The sequence below is a fragment of the Oncorhynchus mykiss genome, chromosome 12, assembly GCF_013265735.2.
Source record: "Oncorhynchus mykiss isolate Arlee chromosome 12, USDA_OmykA_1.1, whole genome shotgun sequence".
NCBI classification, from domain to species: domain Eukaryota; kingdom Metazoa; phylum Chordata; class Actinopteri; order Salmoniformes; family Salmonidae; genus Oncorhynchus; species Oncorhynchus mykiss.
In genome coordinates, this window is record NC_048576.1 from 98,266,043 (window position 1) to 98,289,018 (window position 22,976).

At 43.9% G+C, this 22,976-nt stretch overlaps 2 protein-coding genes across 13 annotated transcripts in view; both read right to left on the reverse strand.

Moving 5' to 3' along the window:
* Positions 1-12: 12 nt before the first annotated feature.
* On the reverse strand, positions 13-17,111 carry LOC110487128 (protein rogdi homolog). Of its 6 annotated transcripts, none has more exons than XR_005035257.1 (12): positions 16,905-17,109; positions 15,526-15,597; positions 11,924-12,006; positions 9,786-9,840; positions 9,378-9,458; positions 8,669-8,764; positions 4,461-4,559; positions 4,069-4,182; positions 3,869-3,918; positions 3,378-3,504; positions 2,646-2,808; positions 13-2,422 (listed from the first exon to the last, which is right to left on the reverse strand). XR_005035257.1 is itself a non-coding variant. In XM_036939449.1 (12 exons), the coding sequence occupies exons 1-12, from the start codon at positions 16,977-16,979 to the stop codon at positions 2,724-2,726; spliced, it is 894 nt and encodes a 297-aa protein (XP_036795344.1). In that variant the 5' UTR covers positions 16,980-17,111; the 3' UTR covers positions 13-2,723. The 6 variants fall into 6 exon arrangements, 3 of the variants coding, with proteins under 3 accessions (XP_036795344.1, XP_036795343.1, XP_036795345.1); XR_005035256.1 differs by having other exon boundaries at positions 13-1,949; positions 2,036-2,808; XR_005035255.1 differs by having other exon boundaries at positions 13-1,949; positions 1,993-2,808.
* Positions 17,112-17,419: 308 nt separating this feature from the next.
* Positions 17,420-22,976, reverse strand: part of LOC110517726 (putative oxidoreductase GLYR1) — a 33,444-nt gene continuing 27,887 nt past the window's right edge. For all 7 annotated transcript variants that reach the window (XM_036939445.1, XM_036939441.1, XM_036939446.1 and 4 more), the window contains 3 exons: positions 22,699-22,878; positions 20,343-20,467; positions 17,420-20,207 (listed from right to left, as the gene is read on the reverse strand). In XM_036939445.1, the coding sequence (XP_036795340.1) occupies positions 20,133-20,207; positions 20,343-20,467; positions 22,699-22,878 (380 nt within the window). In that variant the 3' untranslated portion in view covers positions 17,420-20,132. The remainder of the gene's footprint in view (positions 20,208-20,342; positions 20,468-22,698; positions 22,879-22,976) is intronic.

Consider the following 22,976-nt stretch of genomic DNA (forward strand, 5'->3'; position numbering starts at 1 on the left):
CTGACCGAACACTCCAGTATAACACCTCTTTATTGCACAGATAATAGATCATATGGTCCACAACATATACATTGTACGCATCTCTAAACAGTTTTTAAAACACTTGCAGTAATAATGATTTTTGTTCGACATTGGAATGGGATCTTCACTTCACAGGGAATCAACAAAAGGCAAAGTAACAAGTGCAAAAATTAAACAATTGAATAAATAAAATCATTAGCAAAACAACACATTAAAATGAACTGATACAATGACGAATAACAGCTTATTGTTGAGGAGAACGTTTACTTTTCAAAAGCTGGGAATGTCCGTTTTCCTTTACACTTGACATAAAAGCGGCATTCCAAGGAATATAGAGTCAGAAACCTTACAAGTTAATTTCACTGAAGAGTCACTGTGTTTCATGTCTCATACTACTGCTGAGTAGTGTAGTCTACACAAAATAACAGTATGTCCTACTGTGGTAAACCAATCTGCTTGACAAATTTAGTTTCCAATACCTTTTTCACACTGCTGAGCAAACCAAGCTGGCCTGGTTACTCATTAACCGTAGATGCTGGAACCGTGTAGGAGAAGACGATGCGTTTGTATCGGTCCCTACCCAAATAAACCATAAATTAAAATTTAAAATATCTTTTGGTCGCTATTATAGTGTGAAAAGGGTGTGTGGAAAGGAGGAACGTTAGTATTCAGTAACAAGAGAAGTGTTTCAGACTAAAACAACACAAGCTGATCCATTGATTCATAACGAGGTCCTAGTTAGTACTATACAAGTCCAACCAAGTTAGTACTATACAACAGGGAGGTCCAACCAAGTTAGTTAGTACTATACAAGTCCAACCAAGTTAGTTAGTACTATACAACAGGGAGGTTCAAGTTAGTTAGTACTATACAACAGGGAGGTCCTAGTTAGTTAGTACTATACAACAGGGAGGTCCTAGTTAGTTAGTACTATACAACAGGGAGGTCCTAGTTAGTTAGTACTATACAACAGGGAGGTCCTAGTTAGTTAGTACTATACAACAGGGAGGTCCTAGTTAGTTAGTACTATACAACAGGGAGGTCCTAGTTAGTTAGTACTATACAACAGGGAGGTCCTAGTTAGTTAGTACTATACAACAGATGACGCACAGAGAGATACATGCACCCAATCCTAAATCAACCCCTAGTCCCTACTTGTCTAGATCAGAATGCAGTATTCCCCCTATATTCATTCCCATAGACTTCTAGTCATGCAGTGTTTCCCCCTATATTCATTCCCATAGACTTCTAGTCATGCAGTGTTTCCCCTATATTCATTCCCATAGACTTCTAGTCATGCAGTGTTTCCCCTATATTCATTCCCATAGACTTCTAGTCATGCAGTGTTTCCCCCTATATTCATTCCCATAGACTTCTAGTCATGCAGTGTTTCCCCTATATTCATTCCCATAGACTTCTAGTCATGCAGTATTTCCCCCTATATTCATTCCCATAGACTTCTAGTCATGCAGTATTTCCCCCTATATTCATTCCCATAGACTTCTAGTCATGCAGTGTTTCCCCTATATTCATTCCCATAGACTTCTAGTCATGCAGTGTTTCCCCTATATTCATTCCCATAGACTTCTAGTCATTGCGCTAACGACCCCCATCTAGGGGAAACACAATGTATTGGATAGATATAGCAACATGGTAGTAGCCCCACCATATTGCTTAGCCCTATACTTTCTTCACAAGTAGGGAGTGTAGTCTAGGGGTTAGGGTTTGATTTGGGACTGAATTAAAGCAGCTGTAACACATGGATGGGCCCTAAAACCCTGGAATACTAAACACTGGTAATGTATTTGGACTTTGATCCGGCTGTTCTCCTGTAAATTATACAAACAAAACCCACTTCAATTCAGACAATATTTTCAAGACATCCCTTTTATCTGGGTTGGTTGGTGTGAAGGATTTGGACAGAACCCCTAGGCATTCTGACGGTCAGCTAACTGCAGGAGGTTAGTACACCTAGGCATTCTGACGGTCAGCTAGCTGCAGGAGGTTAGAACACCTAGGCATTCTGACGGTCAGCTAGCTGCAGGAGGTTAGAACACCTAGGTATTCTGACGGTCAGCTAGCTGCAGGAGGTTAGAACACCTAGGCATTCTGACAGTCAGCTAGCTGCAGGAGGTTAGAACACCTAGGCATTCTGACGGTCAGCTAGCTGCAGGAGGTTAGAACACCTAGGTATTCTGACGGTCAGCTAGCTGCAGGAGGTTAGAACACCTAGGTATTCTGACGGTCAGCTAGCTGCAGGAGGTTAGAACACCTAGGCATTCTGACGGTCAGCTAGCTGCAGGAGGTTAGAACACCTAGGCATTCTGACGGTCAGCTAGCTGCAGGAGGTTAGAACACCTAGGCATTCTGACGGTCAGCTAGCTGCAGGGGGTTAGAACACCTAGGCATTCTGACGGTCAGCTAACGCCTAGGCATTCTGACGGTCAGCTAACGCCTAGGCATTCTGACGGTCAGCTAGCAGGAGGTTAGAACTCCTAGGCATTCTGACGGTCAGCTAGCTGCAGGAGGTTAGAACCCCTAGGCATTCTGACGATCAGCTAGCTGCAGGAGGTTAGAACCCCTAGGCATTCTGACGGTCAGCTAGCTGCAGGAGGTTAGAACACCTAGGCATTCTGACGGTCAGCTAGCTGCAGGATGTTTAGAACTCCTAGGCATTCTGACGGTCAGCTAGCTGCAGGAGGTTAGAACCCCTAGGCATTCTGACGGTCGGCTAGCTGCAGGAGGTTAGAACGGTCGGTAGTTCCAGAAACTAGAGAAGACAGAAATCTAGAAGGAGGAGGAGGAAGAGGAAAATCCAGTTAATGTGAGCCAATATAATACAGGTTTTATAATATAGATCACAAAATAAGTGCCTTGGCTTTGTGTTGCACATAAGCTTTCAGTTTGATGGTTTTCTGGGATATACGCCACAACTTCTATGCTTCTCAGTCGATTTCAACTCAAATCAAATGTATTTATATAGCCCTTCTTACATCAGCTGATATCTCAAAGTGCTGTACAGAAACCCAGCCTAAAACCCCAAACAGCAAGCAATGCAGGTGTAGAAGCACGATTTAGACTCTTGTTTCCAATGAGCAACTTTTCATACCATTTAGAACTTTTTTTTCACAGAAGCAAAACAGCTCTCCCCGTCTTCTCCTTTTCTGAGTCTGACATTTCTTTAGTTTACGGACGCACTTGAACCTGGTGAATCAATCTACTTCATACCAACTGACCCACAGCCTGAATCTACGCCAATACCGCCAGCTACTCATTCACTTCAGTGTATTCTGTGGACCAATGGGGAGTGTTGGGGGGAGGAAAAAAGTGTCCTGCTGCCCACAGACGTCACCCACCTTGTCCTTGAGCTGCTGACAGAGCTGCAGTGAGATGGTGAAGAAGATCAGGGTGTTGTTGAGCCAGGGGACAACACACTCCACCTTGTGAACCTGGCTCACCTCAAACTTAGCATTGTTCAGCTCGCTGGGGGAGACAGCGGGGAAAGAGGTCAACAATAAAAACGACAACAAGAAAGCAGTTGGATGTATTGGAAAGGGCACTGTGTGTGTTTAAACAAGTTGGGAAGTGTGTGTGTGTGAAAGTGTTCAGAAATGAGAGGACCCAGGGTTAGACCCAACAAGCATAATTTACTATGCAGCTGACTAGTGACAAAAAAAGATATATATATTTTTAAAAAACGGTAGTTACTATTGTTAGAGACACACGAATATCTTCACATCAACCAGATATGAAACGGACATGAAAAGGTCCTGTACTGACCACAGACAGCCCGTCTGAGGTGTTAGTGACCGACATGATGTGAGTCGTTATATTAAGCAGAACTTACAACATGGCTCCGGGGTTGTGTAACACGGAGCTTCCAGATGGCTTGAAGTTCTGTTGAAACACCACAGGTAGACAAACTGATGCATCTTCACAAATACCACATGTGATTACAGAAACTAACAGCTGTGATCTTGTTGCGAAAGTTGTCTCAGGGATTCGATTCGATCCGCAGACTATCTGCATGAGAGTGTGAGTGTGTACCTTGGTGGTGTTGGGCTGCATTGCGTGCAGCTGGTAGACAGTCAGACACAGCTTACTCAGGTTGATATAGAAGTTCACCATCACATCGCCTGGCATTGGAGGAGTGAACATTTTCTGGAGAGAGTGAGAGCGAGAGAGAGCGAGAGAGAGAGAGAGAGAGAGAGAGCGAGAGAGAGAGAGAGAGAGAGAGCGAGAGAGAGCGAGAGAGAGCGAGAGAGAGCGAGAGAGAGCGAGAGAGAGCGAGAGAGAGAGAGAGAGAGAGCGAGAGAGAGAGAGCGAGAGAGAGAGAGAGCGAGAGAGAGCGAGAGAGAGCGTCATTGTGATGTAAATTGCATACAGTAGACGGCGAGACCAGTTTCTCTGCTATGACCTATAACCTATGACAGACTCACCATGAGGCCGCTGGTGGCCAGCTCCGGCAGGGTCATGGCTGCCGGAGTGGTGAGGCGGTTACGAGCCCTGGTCAGCTGGAGCATCACCGCGTCCATCAGCTACAACAACGACATCATCAGACATCATCAACTACAGTAATCAACTGGGAACAAACACAACCTGAGATATATAGAGGAAATGAAGAGATGCACTCTGGGATGGAAATGTTGTTCTAGGTAATGAACGGGTACATGGTGGAGCAAAGTTGAAGTCTAATGATGTGTAGTCTAATGATGTGTAGTGTAGTGTAGTGTAGTCTAATGATGTGTAGTGTAGTCTAATGGTGTGTAGTCTAATGGTGTGTAGTGTAGACTAATGGTGTGTAGTCTAATGGTGTGTAGTGTAGACTAATGGTGTGTAGTCTAATGGTGTGTAGTGTAGACTAATGGTGTGTAGTCTAATGGTGTGTAGTATAGTCTAATGGTGTGTAGTGTAGACTAATGGTGTGTAGTGCAGTCTAATGGTGTGTAGTGTAGACTAATGGTGTGTAGTCTAATGGTGTGTAGTGTAGTCTAATGGTGTGTAGTGTAGACTAATGGTGTGTAGACTAATGGTGTGTAGTGCAGTCTAATGGTGTGTAGTGTAGACTAATGGTGTGTAGTGTAGTCTAATGGTGTGTAGTGTAGACTACTGGTGTGTAGTCTAATGGTGTGTAGTGTAGTCTAATGGTGTGTAGTGTAGACTAATGGTGTGTAGTCTAATGGTGTGTAGTGTAGTCTAATGATGTGTAGTGTAGACTAATGGTGTGTAGTGTAGACTAATGGTGTGTAGTCTAATGGTGTGTAGTCTAATGGTGTGTAGTGCAGTCTAATGATGTGTAGTGCAGTCTAATGATGTGTGGTGTAGACTAATGGTGTGTAGTGTAGTCTAATGGTGTGTAGTCTAATGATGTGTAGTGTAGTCTAATGGTGTGTAGTCTAATGGTGTGTAGTGTAGACTAATGGTGTGTAGTGTAGTCTAATGGTGTGTAGTGTAGACTAATGGTGTGTAGTCTAATGGTGTGTAGTCTAATGATGTGTAGTGTAGACTAATGATGTGTAGTGTAGACTAATGGTGTGTAGTGTAGACTAATGGTGTGTAGTGTAGACTAATGGTGTGTAGTCTAATGGTGTGTAGTGTAGACTAATGGTGTGTAGTCTAATGGTGTGTAGTGCAGTCTAATGATGTGTAGTGCAGTCTAATGATGTGTAGCGCAGTCTAATGATGTGTAGTGTAGTCTAATGGTGTGTAGTCTAATGATGTGTAGTGCAGTCTAATGATGTGTAGCGCAGTCTAATGATGTGTAGTGCAGTCTAATGATGTGTAGTGCAGTCTAATGGTGTGTAGTGTAGTCTAATGATGTGTAGTGATGTGTAGTGTAGTCTAGTGATGTGTAGTGTAGTCTAGTGATGTGTAGTGTAGACTAATGATGTGTAGACTAATGATGTGTAGTGTAGACTAATGGTGTGTAGTCTAATGGTGTGTAGTGCAGTCTAATGATGTGTAGTGCAGTCTAATGATGTGTAGCGCAGTCTAATGATGTGTAGTGTAGTCTAATGGTGTGTAGTCTAATGATGTGTAGTGCAGTCTAATGATGTGTAGCGCAGTCTAATGATGTGTAGTGCAGTCTAATGATGTGTAGTGCAGTCTAATGGTGTGTAGTGTAGTCTAATGATGTGTAGTGTAGACTAATGATGTGTAGTGTAGTCTAATGATGTGTAGTGTAGTCTAATGATGTGTAGTGTAGTCTAATGATGTGTAGTGTAGTCTAATGATGTGTAGTGTAGTCTAATGGTGTGTAGTGTAGTCTAATGGTGTGTAGTGTAGTCTAATGATGTGTAGTGTAGTCTAAGGATGTGTAGACTAATGATGTGTAGTGATGTGTAGTGTAGTCTAGTGATGTGTAGTGTAGACTAGTGATGTGTAGTGTAGTCTAGTGATGTGTAGTGTAGACTAATGATGTGTAGACTAATGATGTGTAGTGTAGTCTAATGATGTGTAGACTAATGATGTGTAGTGTAGTCTAATGGTGTGTAGTGTAGACTAATGGTGTGTAGTGTAGACTAATTGTGTGTAGTGTAGACTAATTGTGTGTAGTGTAATGATGTGTAGTCTAATGGTGTGTAGTGTAGTCTAATGGTGTGTAGTGTAGACTAATGGTGTGTAGTGTAGACTAATGGTGTGTAGTGTAGACTAATGGTGTGTAGTGTAGTGTAGACTAATGGTGTGTAGTGTAGACTAATGGTGTGTAGTGTAGACTAATGGTGTGTAGTCTAATGGTGTGTAGTGTAGACTAATGATGTGTAATGTAGACTAATGGTGTGTAGTGATGTGTAGTGTAGACTAATGGTGTGTAGTGATGTGTAGTGTAGACTAATGGTGTGTAGTGTAGTCTAATGGTGTGTAGTGTAGACTAATGATGTGTAGTGTAGTCTAATGATGTGTAGTGTAGTCTAATGATGTGTAGTGTAGTCTAATGATGTGTAGTGTAGACTAATGATGTGTAGTGTAGTCTAATGATGTGTAGTGTAGACTAATGATGTGTAGTGTTGACTAATGATGTGTAGACTAATGATGTGTAGTGTAGACTAATGATGTGTAGTGTAGTCTAATGATGTGTAGGGTAGTCTAATGATGTGTAGTGTAGACTAATGATGTGTAGTGTAGACTAATGATCTGTAGTGTAGTCTAATGATGTGTAGTGTAGTCTAATGATGTGTAGTGTAGTCTAATGGTGTGTAGTGTAGTGTAGTCTAATGATGTGTAGTGTAGTGTAGTCTAACGATGTGTAGTGTAGTCTAATGATGTGTAGTGTAGTCTAATGATGTGTAGTGTAGACTAATGATGTGTAGTGTAGACTAATGATGTGTAGTGTAGACTAATGATGTGTAGTGTAGTCTAATGATGTGTAGTGTAGTCTAATGATGTGTAGTGTAGTCTAATGGTGTGTAGTGTAGTCTAATGGTGTGTAGTGTAGTCTAATGATGTGTAGTGTAGTCTAATGATGTGTAGTGTAGTGTAGTCTAATGATGTGTAGTGTAGTGTAGTCTAATGATGTGTAGTGTAGTCTAATGATGTGTAGTGTAGTCTAATGATGTGTAGTGTAGACTAATGATGTGTAGTGTAGACTAATGATGTGTAGTGTAGACTAATGATGTGTAGTGTAGTCTAATGATGTGTAGTGTAGTCTAATGATGTGTAGTGTAGTGTAGTCTAATGATGTGTAGTGTAGTCTAATGATGTGTAGTGTAGTGTAGTCTAATGATGTGTAGTGTAGTCTAATGATGTGTAGTGTAGACTAATGATGTGTAGTGTAGTCTAATGATGTGTAGTGTAGTCTAATGATGTGTAGTGTAGTCTAATGATGTGTAGTGTAGTCTAATGATGTGTAGTGTAGTCTAATGATGTGTAGTGTAGTCTAATGATGTGTAGTGTAGACTAATGATGTCTAGTGTAGTCTAATGATGTGTAGTATAGTCTAATGGTGTGTAGTGTAGTGTAGTCTAATGGTGTGTAGTGTAGTGTAGTCTAATGATGTGTAGTGTAGTCTAATGATGTGTAGTGTAGTCTAATGATGTGTAGTGTAGTCTAATGATGTGTAGTGTAGTCTAATGATGTGTAGTGTAGTCTAATGATGTGTAGTGTAGTCTAATGATGTGTAGTGTAGTCTAATGATGTGTAGTGTAGACTAATGATGTGTAGTGTAGTCTAATGATGTGTAGTGTAGTCTAATGGTGTGTAGTGTAGTGTAGTCTAATGGTGTGTAGTGTAGTCTAATGATGTGTAGTGTAGTCTAATGATGTGTAGTGTAGTCTAATGATGTGTAGTGTAGACTAATGATGTGTAGTGTAGACTAATGATGTGTAGTGTAGTCTAATGATGTGTAGTGTAGTCTAATGATGTGTAGTGTAGTCTAATGATGTGTAGTGTAGTCTAATGATGTGTAGTGTAGTCTAATGATGTGTAGTGTAGTCTAATGATGTGTAGTGTAGTCTAATGATGTGTAGTGTAGTCTAATGATGTGTAGTGTAGACATAGAAAAGAGAGGAAAACCACTTCCCTGTTAGCTCCGCTATGACACAGAAAGCAGTTTATTTCTGACAGTAATTATCAGTGTTTTCCCTGGTGGAAACTAACCTCATTACCCTCAGCCCCAGTCTTAAAGTGGTAGCTGTGTGTGTGTTCCTACCTTGTTGACCTCAGCCCCAGTCTTAAAGTGGTAGCTCTCATCTCTACCACTCAGCAGCTGCAGAGCCTGATTCACATGGTTCCTAGCATCCTGGATCTGAGGGAGAAGCGGGTACAGAGTCAGTATTATTAGATCTGAGACGGGGACAGAGTCAGTATTATTAGATCTGAGACGGGGACAGAGTCAGTATTATTAGATCTGAGACGGGGACAGAGTCAGTATTATTAGATCTGAGACGGGGACAGAGTCAGTATTATTAGATCTGAGGGAGAGATGGGGACAGAGACAGTATTAGTAGAGCTGAGGGAGAGATGGGAATTTAGGAATGTGGCCAGGTTGGGTATTTCACCATGACACCAGTGTGTACACCCCTACTCTGACATGAAATGCTACGGGATTTTGAATGACCACAGAGAGTCAGGACACCCATTTTAAACGTCCCATCTGAAAGACGGCACCCTACGCAGGGCCATGTCCCCAAATGTAATCAAGATTTGAAATGATTATGGTTTTAGTGTAATATTATATCTGTTTAGGCTTCTTGAGGTCAATTATAAATATTGGTTTTATTTTGTTCTGACTCCCGACCATCGTCTCAAGAAAACGTTGTGACTGAATCTAGTTGATGATTCTTGGTTTAGAGGTTGCAACAAAGGCATTTCACTGTACTTGTGCACATGACATTACAACTTGAAATCACACACAGTACCTGTTGTAGTTTCCAGTGCTTATCATCCCTGAATGTGAAATGCATCACTTGGTTGCTTTTAGCAGTTTTCAGATTGATGTCCTGTGAAGACAAAGCAATCAAACACATTAGACAGAACCTGACATTGTAACATGTTCTCTGTACTAAAACACATTACAGACAGAACCTGACATTGTAACATGTTCTCTGTACTAAAACACATTACAGACAGAACCTGACATTGTAACATGTTCTCTACTAAAACACATTACAGACAGAACCTGACATTGTAACATGTTCTCTACTAAAACACATTACAGACAGAACCTGACATTGTAACATGTTCTCTCTACTAAAACACAGTCAAACACTGCTGGTGAGAATGTTTACAGAGAACAGTCTAGAACCAGAGGAAGGAGAGACACTCACAGCTTGAGTCAGGGCTTCTCCCTGTAGAGTCAGTACTCCTTTCACCTGGTCCATGCTGTGAAGACAAGACAGCAGGACTCACAAGACTGTCATAACAACACTGTGGAAGTCCCAGACAGAACCCTGTCCCCTACACACTACACTACTGTTGACCTGAGTCCTATGTCATAACGACACTGTGGAAGTCCCAGACAGAACCCTGTCCCCTACACACTACACTACTGTTGACCTGAGTCCTATGTCATAACGACACTGTGGAAGTCCCAGACAGAACCCTGTCCCCTACACACTACACAACTGTTGACCTGAGTCCTATGTCATAACGACACTGTGGAAGTCCCAGACAGAACCCTGTCCCCTACACACTACTGTTGACCTGAGTCCTATGTCATAACAACACTGTGGAAGTCCCAGACAGAACCCTGTCCCCTACACACTACTGTTGACCTGAGTCCTATGTCATAACGACACTGTGGAAGTCCCAGACAGAACCCTATCCCCTACACACTACACTACTGTTGACCTGAGTCCTATGTCATAACGACACTGTGGAAGTCCCAGACAGAACCCTGTCCCCTACACACTACACTACTGTTGACCTGAGTCCTATGTCATAACGACACTGTGGAAGTCCCAGACAGAACCCTGTCCCCTACACACTACACTACTGTTGACCTGAGTCCTATGTCATAACGAGACTGTGGAAGTCCCAGACAGAACCCTGTCCCCTACACACTACACTACTGTTGACCTGAGTCCTATGTCATAACGAGACTGTGGAAGTCCCAGACAGAACCCTGTCCCCTACACTACTGTTGACCTGAGTCCTATGTCATAACGACACTGTGGAAGTCCCAGACAGAACCCTGTCCCCTACACACTACTGTTGACCTGAGTCCTATGTCATAACGACACTGTGGAAGTCCCAGACAGAACCCTGTCCCCTACACACTACTGTTGACCTGAGTCCTATGTCATAACGACACTGTGGAAGTCCCAGACAGAACCCTGTCCCCTACACACTACTGTTGACCTGAGTCCTATGTCATAACGACACTGTGGAAGTCCCAGACAGAACCCTGTCCCCTACACACTACTGTTGACCTGAGTCCTATGTCATAACGACACTGTGGAAGTCCCAGACAGAACCCTGTCCCCTACACACTACTGTTGACCTGAGTCCTATGTCATAACGACACTGTGGAAGTCCCAGACAGAACCCTGTCCCCTACACACTACTGTTGACCTGAGTCCTATGTCATAACGACACTGTGGAAGTCCCAGACAGAACCCTGTCCCCTACACACTACTGTTGACCTGAGTCCTATGTCATAACGACACTGTGGAAGTCCCAGACAGAACCCTGTCCCCTACACACTACACTACTGTTGACCTGAGTCCTATGTCATAATGTCACCTTGTCATAGACTCAAGTCCCGGCAGATTAGAAAGGTGTTGTTGATGGTGTCTGTAAACAGAAGGTTGTGTAATGTATAAACAAGCCCTCCACTATAACAAGATGTTAACAGACGGGAGTTTTCCCTCCACCAAGACACATACAGGAAGTACAGCCATGGACCTGAAGCGCGCACACACACACACACACACACACACACAGGTGACATGTTGGGACTGGCTTCTGAATTTTAAATAGGTGCAACAAGGCATCAATAACAAGCCTATTTTCGTGCTCTATAGATTGAATCACATCACCCCGCAAAAACAGACCATTAGAAAATAACTTGATTTGGTTATGCATGTTGTGTGAGAATTTTAATATTTTTTATTTATTTGACCTTTATTTAACTCGGCAAGGCAGTTAATAACAAATTCTTATTTACATTGACGGTCTAGGAACAAGAGGGTTACATTGTCTATTGTATTGCTATGAATCAAGGAGACACATTTTAATGTTTTTAAAATGGCTAATAAAATAATCAAAAGTCACTAACTCAACCAATCAAATCACCCAACTGATCAATTAACCAATCAAATCACCCAACTGATCAATTAACCAATCAAATCACCCAACTGATCAATTAACCAATCAAATCACCCAACTGATCAATTAACCAATCAAATCACCCAACTGATCAATTAACCAATCAAATCAACGAATGAATCCCTCCAAGACTTACGTTGAGCTGCCCAGGATGAAGTTCTCCTGTTTCAATTGGTTCTCCAGTCCTGGGGTAGGAATGGAGAATCTCCTGGATGCCTCCTGGTGACATAAACATAGAACACAATCTAGTTATACAGGACACAATCTAGTTATACAGGACACAATCTAGTTATACAGAACACAATCTAGTTATATAGAACACAATCTAGTTATACAGAACACAATCTAGTTATACAGAACACAATCTAGTTATACAGGACACAATCTAGTTATACAGGACACAATCTAGTTATATAGGACACAATCTAGTTATACAGGACACAATCTAGTTATACAGGACACAATCTAGTTATACAGGACACAATCTAGTTATACAGGACACAATCTAGTTATACAGGACACAATCTAGTTATACAGGACACAATCTAGTTATATAGGACACAATCTAGTTATATAGGACACAATCTAGTTATATAGGACACAATCTAGTTATATAGGACACAATCTAGTTATACAGGACACAATCTAGTTATACAGGACACAATCTAGTTATACAGGACACAATCTAGTTATATAGGACACAATCTAGTTATACAGGACACAATCTAGTTATACAGGACACAATCTAGTTATACAGGACACAATCTAGTTATATAGGACACAATCTAGTTATATAGGACACAATCTAGTTATATAGGACACAATCTAGTTATACAGGACACAATCTAGTTATATAGGACACAATCTACACTGAACAAAAATCTAAACTCAACATGTGAAGTGTTGGTCCCATGTTTCATGAGCTGAAATAAAAGATCCCAGAAATGTTCTACACGCACAAAAATATTATTTCTCTAAAATGTGTTTACATCCCTGTTAGTGAGCATTTCTCTTTTGCCAAGATAATCCATCCACAGGACCAGGTGTGGCATATCAAGAAGCTGATTAAACAGCATAACCATTACACAGGTGCACCTTGTGCTTGGGACAATAAAAGGCCATTCTAAAATGTGCAGTTTTGTCACACAACACAATGCCACAGATGTCTCCAGTTGAGGGAGTGTGCAATTGGCATGCTGACTGCAGGAATGTCCACCGGATGTTGCCAGGAAAGTGAATGTTCATTTCTCTACTATAAGCCACCTCCAACCTCGTTTTAGAGCATTTGGCAGTGCGTCCAACCGGCCTCACAACCGCAGACCACGTGTATGGCGTTGTGTAGGCGAGCGATTTGCTGATATCAACGTTGTGAACAGAGTGCCCCATGGTGACAGTGGGGTTATGGTATGGGCAGGCATAAGCTACAGACAACAAACACAACTGCATTTTAATCTATGGTACTATGCACAAAAATACCGTGACGAGATCCTGAGGCCCATTGTGAGACCCAATTTTTTTTGCAAGGTATCTGTGACCAACATATGCATACCTGTATTCCCAGTCATGTGAAAGCCATAGATTAGGGCCTAATGAATTGATTTCATTTGACTGATTTCATCGTATGAACTGTAACTCTGTAAAATCAATGAAATTGCTGTATGTTGTGTTTATATTTTGGTTCCGTATAGTAAACCTGTACACAATCTAGTTACAGCACTGTAAATATCTCCATCAATAACTCAATAAAATGTCTTGAGAAGCGCGAGTACAAATAGCAATCAACTCTGACAACAGTACGCCGAAATCAAACAACATTTGAAGAATTTTGTTACACCACAACCTAGCCAAAGTTAAAATGTCTTGGAATGCACTTGTTCTACATGGTTTATCCTTAGTCATGATAATCTCCTCTTACAGGATCCTCCTCGATGGCTATGGGGTCAGTGTACCACAGCTAGGTCCAACCCAATATTGACAACTCAGCAGTGTTAAGACACCTCAGTGACAGTCTTGTGTGGTGATCATTGATCCAGCTCTTTGAACCTCTGGAGCCAATACTTAGTTGTTGGGTGAGGTTGATCCTACAGTTGTGGCCAAAAGTTTTGAGAATGACACAAATATTAATTTCCAAAGTTTGCTGCTTCAGTGTCTTTAGATATTTTTGTCAGACGTTACTATGGATACTGAAGTATAATTACAAGCATTTCATAAGTGCCAAAGGCTTTTATTGACAATTACATGAAGTTGATGCAGAGAGTCAATATTTGCAGTGTTGACCTCTGCAAACCACCCTGGCATGCTGTCAATTAACTTCTGGGCCACATCCTGACTGATGGCAGCCCATTCTTGCATAATCAATGCTTGGAGTTTGTCAGAATTTGTGGGTTTTTGTTTGTCCACCCGCCTCTTGAGGATTGACCACAAGTTCTCAATGGGATTAAGGTCTGGGGAGTTTCCTGGCCATGGACCCAAAATATCGATGTTTTGTTCCCCGAGCCACTTAGTTATCTCTTTTGGCCTCATGCTGGAAAAGGCACTGTTCGTCACCAAACTGTTCCTGTTTGGTTGGGAGAAGTTGCTCTCGGGAGGATGTGTTGGTACCATTCTTTATTCATGGCTGTGTTCTTAGGCAAAATTGTGAGTGAGCCCACTCCCTTGGCTGAGAAGCAACCCCACACATGAATGGTCTCAGGATGCTTTACTGTTGGCATGACACAGGACTGATGGTAGCGCTCACCTTGTTTTCTCCAGACAAGCTTTTTTCCAGATGTCCCAAACAATCGGAAAGGGGATTCATCAGAGAAAATGACTTTACCCCAGTCCTCAGCAGTCCAATCCCTGTACCTTTTGCAGAATATCAGTCTGTCCCTGATGTTTTTCCTGGAGAGAAATGGCTTCTTTGCTGCCCTTCTTGACACCAGGCCATCCTCCAAAAGTCTTCGCCTCACTGTGCGTGCAGATGCACTCACACCTGCCTGCTGCCATTCCTGAGCAAGCTCTGTACTGGTGGTGCCCCGATCTCGCTGCTGAATCGACTTTAGGAGATGGTCCTGGCGCTTGCTGGACTTTCTTGGGCACCCTGAAGCCTTCTTCACAACAATTGAACCGCTCTCCTTGAAGTTCTTGATGATCCGATAAATGGTTGATTTAAGTGCAATTTTACTGGCAGCAATATCCTTGCCTGTGAAGCCCATTTTGTGCAAAGCAATGATGATGGTACGTGTTTCCTTGCAGGTAGTCATGGTTGACAGAGGAAAAACAATGATTCCAAGCACCACCCTCCTTTTGAAGCTTCCAGTCTGTTATTCGAACTCAATCTGCATGACAGAGTGATCTCCAGCCTTGTCCTCGTCAACACTCACACCTGTGTTAACGAGAGAATCACTGACATGATGTCAGCTGGTCCTTTTGTGGCAGGGCTGAAATGCAGTGGAATGTTTTTTGGGGGATTCAGTTCATTTGCATGGCAAAGAGGGACTTTGCAATGAATTGCAATTCATCTGATCACTCTTCATAACATTCTGGAGTATATGCAAATTGCCATCATACAAACTGAGGCAGCAGACTTTGTGAAAATTAATATTTGTGTCATTCTCAAAACTTTTGGCCACGACTGTAGACGCTGATCTTGGATCAGTTTGGATTTTCCCCCACTAATGGTAAGGTTAGGATAGGGAGAGAGGAAGCTGATCTTAGATCTGTAAAAAAGAGAAACTTCACCCCAGAGCTAATATTTACCTTCAGTATATCCTGGAGCTGCTTCAAAACAGCATGGACCTCCTCTTTCAGCAACCAGTTAAACTCCTCCTCCTGAGGGGAAGGAAGGGAGGGAGGGAGAGAACAAGAGAGGGGTGGGGTGAAAGAGAGGGGTGAAAGAGAGAGAGAGAGGAGACAAACAAGATAGTTATTGTGGTGGTCAGCAGAGATAAGGATAGATAGATAGGCTTATTCTGTTCTAGAATGATCACATTATCATGGTTCCAATTAGAATTCCACTGGTGTTCTGAGAATGCTGTGGTTCTACTTCCCTGAATGCAGGAATCATAGAATTAGAGTGAATCATTCTAACGCTATAGGAGAAATGTAATCTGACAGGAAGCAACACAGACATGTTGCTCTTGTGCCTGTGTATCTACATACATACATACCAGTACCTTTAAGATACCTGCTTCTGTATACTAGCTAGCTATAGAGAAAGCCCTGCATACTAGCTAGCTATATAGAAAGCCCTGCATATATCTTCTCTCACTGGGGAGTTCTTGGATGAAGCCCACCCTTGAGGACTGAATGTGACGCTTGACACCTATGGATCTATAGATCGAGCTGTGTACAGCAATGAACTCACCCATCGAAGGCTGTAAATGTGACAATCATTCAATGTGACTATTATGAGGACTTGGATCATACTGTACATCACGTTGTCATTGACAACCAGCAGAACAGAGCTTGCCAACGCAAGGCAGCAGAGCAGTTATATTCTTGGCACTGTCAGGCGCTACGGCATTGAGTGTTCAAAACATTAAGGACGCCATCCTAATATTGAGTCGTACAGGGATGCTGACTCCCATGTGGACTCCAGTGACTCCCACAGTTGTGTCAAGTTGGCTGGATGTCCTTTGGGTGGTGGACCATTCTTGATACACAGGAAACTGTTGAGCGTGGAAAAACCTAGCAGATCTGCAGTTATTGATACAAATCGGTGCACCAGGCACCTACTATCATACTCCGTTCAAAAGGCACTTCAATATTATGTCTTGCCCGTTCACCATCTGAATGGCACACATAGACAATCCATCTCTCAAGTCTAAAAAGTCCTTATTAACCGGTCTCAGTCCCTCCCCTTCGTCTACACTGGTTGAAGAGGATTTAACAAGTGACAAGAGATCATATCATAGCTTTCACCTGGTCAGTCTGTGTCAATGACAGAGCAGGTGTCCTTAATGTCCCTTTTAATCACGCAAGAAGATCGCATGAGAAAATATACACTCATAATATCAATCAATAGTTGTCTAGAAAAATAGCTAGCTAGACGTCGGTGAATAACTAGCGAGCCAAGGTTAACCCATTTATGCTGCTAGCTAGCTTGTCATGATCCCGACCCTTCCAGTTTTGCTTACCAAAACAGCCCTCTCGGCTTGACTTGGACCCGACATCTTTGGCAGTTCAGATAAAGATCTTTGAGGATTGAGCATTCCCGCAGGCAGACTGGTCCACCAAGTATGTAAACCAGAAGATCTTCAACCCGTCTTCTTCTCGGGTTGTGTTTACGTTCAGCAAGATAGTTTAGTCACACATTAACAATTAATCTTGGCCCCGCCCCCTAATCCCTTCTTTGGGAATGCACTTCCGGTTTGCGTCACATTAAAACATTTTCCGCAGCGGCCAAGAAAAGCGGAAAAGAGAGTGGTTGGAGCAGGCAGTTCTTACTATATATACACACACACCTCAGTGAAAGGCAGCAGGCCCCTAAGCTTTTCTCCCTCGCTCGACCTCAAAACACAACAGTACTGTTAAATCAAGTACCGATTGCAATCTTTATCAACTGAATTAGATCTGTGTTCTCTTGTGAAAAAAATATATGTTCACTACTGTGTGTGTGTGTGTGCGTGCGAGTTTCATGATAAACACACAATTTAAATCAGGAGAGGATTTAATAAACTGCACAAAAAGCCTTGATGTTTCACATAAATATCCCAAATCCATACAGTTTCACCGTCCCTGCCTGCACAAAAAAAAGGGGCCCAACAGTCATTTCAACATCACCTGTATAAGCCACACAAAGACAATGTTTACAAGAGATTAATTTAAAACAGCAAACACTGAACAGAACAATCTACAGTATTAATAAGACAGTGTTTCATATGGTACCCTATTCCCTATGTAGTGCACTACTTTAGACCAGGGTCCATAAGGTAGTGCACTACATTAGACCGCGGACCATAGGGTAGTGCACTACTTTATTCCAGGGTCCCTACATAGGGAATATGATGCCATTTGGGACACATCAGATGATTGACAGTCAGTAGAGGAGTCTAACCAGAAGTAGTTTATATGACCCTTTAGTTATAAAGCCTCCACTCAACCAAGATGGGCTATTTACAAGTCACTTGTTAGAATGTTTCCTACTAAAAACATAATTCTTAAATCTTTATAAACTATTTCCGTGTTTTAAACAAATTAAAACCTAAAAACTTAATTTACATCTTGTTTGGCAAAAAGGAAAAATCTACAAAATGGGATGATCAAGACGTTGCGAAGTGTAAATGATATTTAACCAAAATCAAAATGTTAAACATGTTCAATTGTGTTTACGATGAGTCGAATAGTTTCACATTTTTTTCAAATCAAAATGAACTTAAAACAGAAAAGGGATAAAAAAAATCATTATTGAAAGTGGGCAATATTTTATTTTGCCAGGACAATAACCCACCTCAAGCAGGGTACGAGGTCTTTCGATGGTGACTAATTCTCTTTAAAGTAAATGATTTTGTTTTACGTGGCCTAAATTCCCCCCCACTGCCATTCAGGTAACAATCGGCAGTCTTCTCACGGCCCTGTCAGGTATTCCTTTAAAGGAGAACGTAAAAGGTTATAGTTTGGGCCTGGGAGTGGTTATGATTCAACTGAAATTCACATTCTGTAGTTAGACGGTTTCCTATATGGTGATTGAGCTGGTAATAAATACATCTTTCCTCCTTAGTCTGATCCCAGATCTGTTTGTGGTCTTGAGCCAACTTTCCTTGCTGTACTTGTCAAGCCCAACATGTTTGATACGACAGTGAGTGACAAGGAGTTGGCATGAAGGGCACAAACAGACTGGGACCCAGGCTAAATCTACCCCCCCCCCCCCCCCCCCCCCCCCCCCCACTGCAAAGGGGAACTGTTGTGGAGCAATCACCCAAAGTCATCAAGCCAAGCGATCTATAGTCGTGTTAAAATACAAACAGGTCGCTAAGCAACGTGGTTCCTAAACATAAATGAACAATAAAAAGGGATCAACTTGCCTGTCGTTAATAATGTTAAGACCACTGCATGGGTTTAAACACCATCACCTTTAATGTCCCGGGATTCATCCCAAACGGAACCCTATTCCCTATCTAGAGCACTACTTTAGACCAGAGTTCTGGTCTAAAGTAGTTCACTATAAAGGGAGTAGGGTGCCATTTGGGATGAATCCCGGTTAGAAGAAGGATGAAGTCATTACTGTATTACAAGGCATCAGAATAACCTTAAATTAATATAACCTCAAGGGGCCAGGTTCTCTAACAGGCTAGAACACAACAACAACAAAAACACTGTTCCGATTCAGACAACTACGGAAACAACTCCAGGCCAAACTGCACCAAAAGAGAAGTAGAATAGAGGAGCTCTAGATGCGTCTAAAAATAAATAAATACATGTCAGAAGATTTCGAATGGTTCCAATATTAAGGCAATGCAGTGGCATTATTCCTCTTGGTGCTCATCAAGCCTCTACCCTCTTTTTAAAAGATAATATCAACAGCTTTATACGTTTAGATGAAATTCTGGACATTCTAATTAAAGACGACATTTTCACACACAGAATTAAATAAAATGAAAAAGAAAGATGTGATAAATTAATCCGTGGCCCGTGCAGCTTCAAAACCCACCCGACAGCAAACAGGCAATGTGTCGCGTTCCAAATCACTAGTGAACATCTTACCGGTGGGTCAGCAATGGAGCCGCATCCCAAAATCTGTTCCCGAACACCCTGCAGTGCTTCACCATCAGAAACGTGACCAACACCATCGACAACAAAACGCAAAGATGTGGGGGGGGGGGGAAGCTACCTTCTGTGGACCATTCTTCTAGCATTATTACAACCCTCAGTCAGTGCAATGTTCCAGGTGGACTAGTTAGAGGTTCCCATCACGTTACCGGGAAGGAATAGCTGCCTCCCAGATGACATACTATTTCCCCGTGTAGTGCACTACTTCTGACCCGAGCCCCTTTGGGCCCTGATTCTGCAGAGTTGGGTATTCAGCTTCATTCACGGAGGAAATCGTGGACCCTGGTCAAAAGTAGTGTGCTATGTAGGAAATAGGATGGCATTTGGGAAGTACACCAATATCTCTGGTGCCAGGCAAAAATAATTAATTAAAACGGGAATAAAAATTTATAAAAAGATAAGTGTGGTCCAGAGGAGAGGAGGACGGGTCGGGGGGAGGGTCGGGGGGAGAGGACGGGTCGGGGGGAGGGGACGGGTCGGGGGTCGGGGACGGGTCGGGGGGAGGGGTGGGGGAGAGGACGGGTCGGGGGGAGGGGTGGGGGAGAGGACGGGTCGGGGGGAGGGGATGGGTCGGGGGGAGAGGCTCTTCAGGAGGTTTAGTGAATGTAGGCTCTGTAGACAGCTGACATGTCGTTGTCTGACTGGTCCAGCGCTTTAGCCCTCTTGTAGACCTACAGACAGAGACAGAGACATGGTCAATATGTATAAAGAAGTAACGTTGTCATAAAGTGAAACAAAACATACAACTTTATTGTTCACGGAAACGGCCATTTTGTGTGTATTGTGTCAATCCAACAACGTCTTACCTCATTGGCTGCTGCAGCCATAGGAGTCGGGTGATTGGCTGTGTCACCCATGGAGATGGCTAGCCTCAGATCCTTCTGAATGTGTTTCAAATAGTAGTCTGGTTTGAAGTTGCCCTGTAGGATATCTGGAGAGAGAGGGGGGGAGACCTCATCATTACCAGGGGGAGGGACCTCATCATTACCAGGGGGGAGGGGGGAGACCTCATCATTACCAGGGGAGAGGGGGAGGGGACCTCATCATTACCAGGGGGGAGGGGGGAGACCTCATCATTACCAGGGGGGAGGGGGGAGACCTCATCATTACCAGGGGGGAGGGGGGAGACCTCATCATTACCAGGGGGGAGGGGGGAGACCTCATCATTACCAGGGGGGAGGGGGGAGACCTCATCATTACCAGGGGGGAGGGGGGAGACCTCATCATTACCAGGGGAGATGTAATGAAACAAATGAACCATGTTGAGTAGTTTAAAATCATAGACCAGGAAGGTATTACAACATGTAACGATGTAGGATATCTGGAGAGAGAGAGGGGGAGACCTCATCATTACCAGGGGGGAGGGGGGAGACCTCATCATTACCAGGGGAGATGGAATGAAACAAATGAACCATGTTGAGTAGTTTAAAATCATAGACCAGGAAGGTATTACAACATGTAACGATGTAGGATATCTGGAGAGAGAGGGGGGGGGGGGGGGACCTCATCATTACCAGGGGAGAGGGGGGGGACCTCATCATTACCAGGGGGGAGGGGGGAGACCTCATCATTACCAGGGGGGAGGGGGGAGACCTCATCATTACCAGGGGAGAGGGGGGAGACCTCATCATTACCAGGGGGGATGGGGGGGAGACCTCATCATTACCAGGGGAGAGGGGGGAGGCCTCATCATTACCAGGGGAGAGGGGGGAGACCTCATCATTACCAGGGGAGAGGGGGGAGACCTCATCATTACCAGGGGAGGGGGGGGAGACCTCATCATTACCAGGGGAGAGGGGGGGGACCTCATCATTACCAGGGGAGAGGGGGGAGACCTCATCATTACCAGGGGAGAGGGGGGAGACCTCATCATTACCAGGGGAGAGGGGGGAGACCTCATCATTACCAGGGGAGAGGGGGGGAGACCTCATCATTACCAGGGGGGAGGGGGGAGACCTCATCATTACCAGGGGAGAGGGGGGAGACCTCATCATTACCAGGGGAGAGACCTCATCATTACCAGGGGAGAGGGGGGAGACCTCATCATTACCAGGGGGGAGGGGGGAGACCTCATCATTACCAGGGGAGAGGGGGGAGACCTCATCATTACCAGGGGGAGGGGGGAGACCTCATCATTACCAGGGGGGAGGGGGGAGACCTCATCATTACCAGGGGAGAGGGGGGAGACCTCATCATTACCAGGGGGGAGGGGGGAGACCTCATCATTACCAGGGGAGAGGGGGGAGACCTCATCATTACCAGGGGAGAGGGGGGAGACCTCATCATTACCAGGGGAGAGGGGGGAGACCTCATCATTACCAGGGGAGAGGGGGGAGACCTCATCATTACCAGGGGAGAGGGGGGAGACCTCATCATTACCAGGGGGGAGGGGGGAGACCTCATCATTACCAGGTGAGAGGGGGGAGACCTCATCATTACCAGGGGAGAGGGGGGAGACCTCATCATTACCAGGGGAGAGGGGGGAGACCTCATCATTACCAGGGGAGAGGGGGGAGACCTCATCATTACCAGGGGAGAGGGGGGAGACCTCATCATTACCAGGGGAGAGGGGGGAGACCTCATCATTACCAGGGGAGAGGGGGGAGACCTCATCATTACCAGGGGAGAGGGGGGAGACCTCATCATTACCAGGGGAGAGGGGGGAGACCTCATCATTACCAGGGGGGATGTAATGAAACAAATGAACCATGTTGAGTAGTTTAAAATCATAGACCAGGAAGGTATTACAACATGTAACGATCAGGGGAACTTCTGTAATAGTCAATACACTGGGACATCTTTTACGAAACGAGTGAATGTTTTAGGGGTACCACTGGCCCCAAACAGGACACGTTTTTAACTAGGCAAGTCAGTTAAGAACAAAGTCTTAATTTCAATGGACGGCCTAACCCGGCCAAACCCTCCCCGAACGACGCTGGGCCAATTGTGCGCCACCCTATGGGACTCCCGATCACGGCCGGTTGTGATACAGCCCGGGATTGAACCAGGGTCTGTAGTGAAGCCTCTAGCACGTTGCTTGTGCAAGTGTTGAATTCACTATGCTCCGAGTTTCCAATTTGCCCCTGGTCTAAAGCAGTGCGCTATATAGGGAATAGGGTGCTTTCGGTCTCTGACTCGGCAGCGCTTTCGTTTCTGACTCACTCTGGCATTTTTGGTCCACGAAGGTGCTGGCCATCTGACCCTGAGACAGGATGTCCAGGAAGGTATGCTGTGATTGGCCTGTGGCCTGGGCTAGGGTCAGCCCCTCGGCGATGGTTGCCATGAAGCTTCCCTGTACCATGTTGAGGATCAGCATCATCCTCGCTGCGTTACCCACCTCACCTGATAACACACACACACACACACGTTAGCCTGCTTCACCTGATAACACACACGTTAGCCTGCTTCACCTGATAACACACAGGAAATTGGATAGCCCT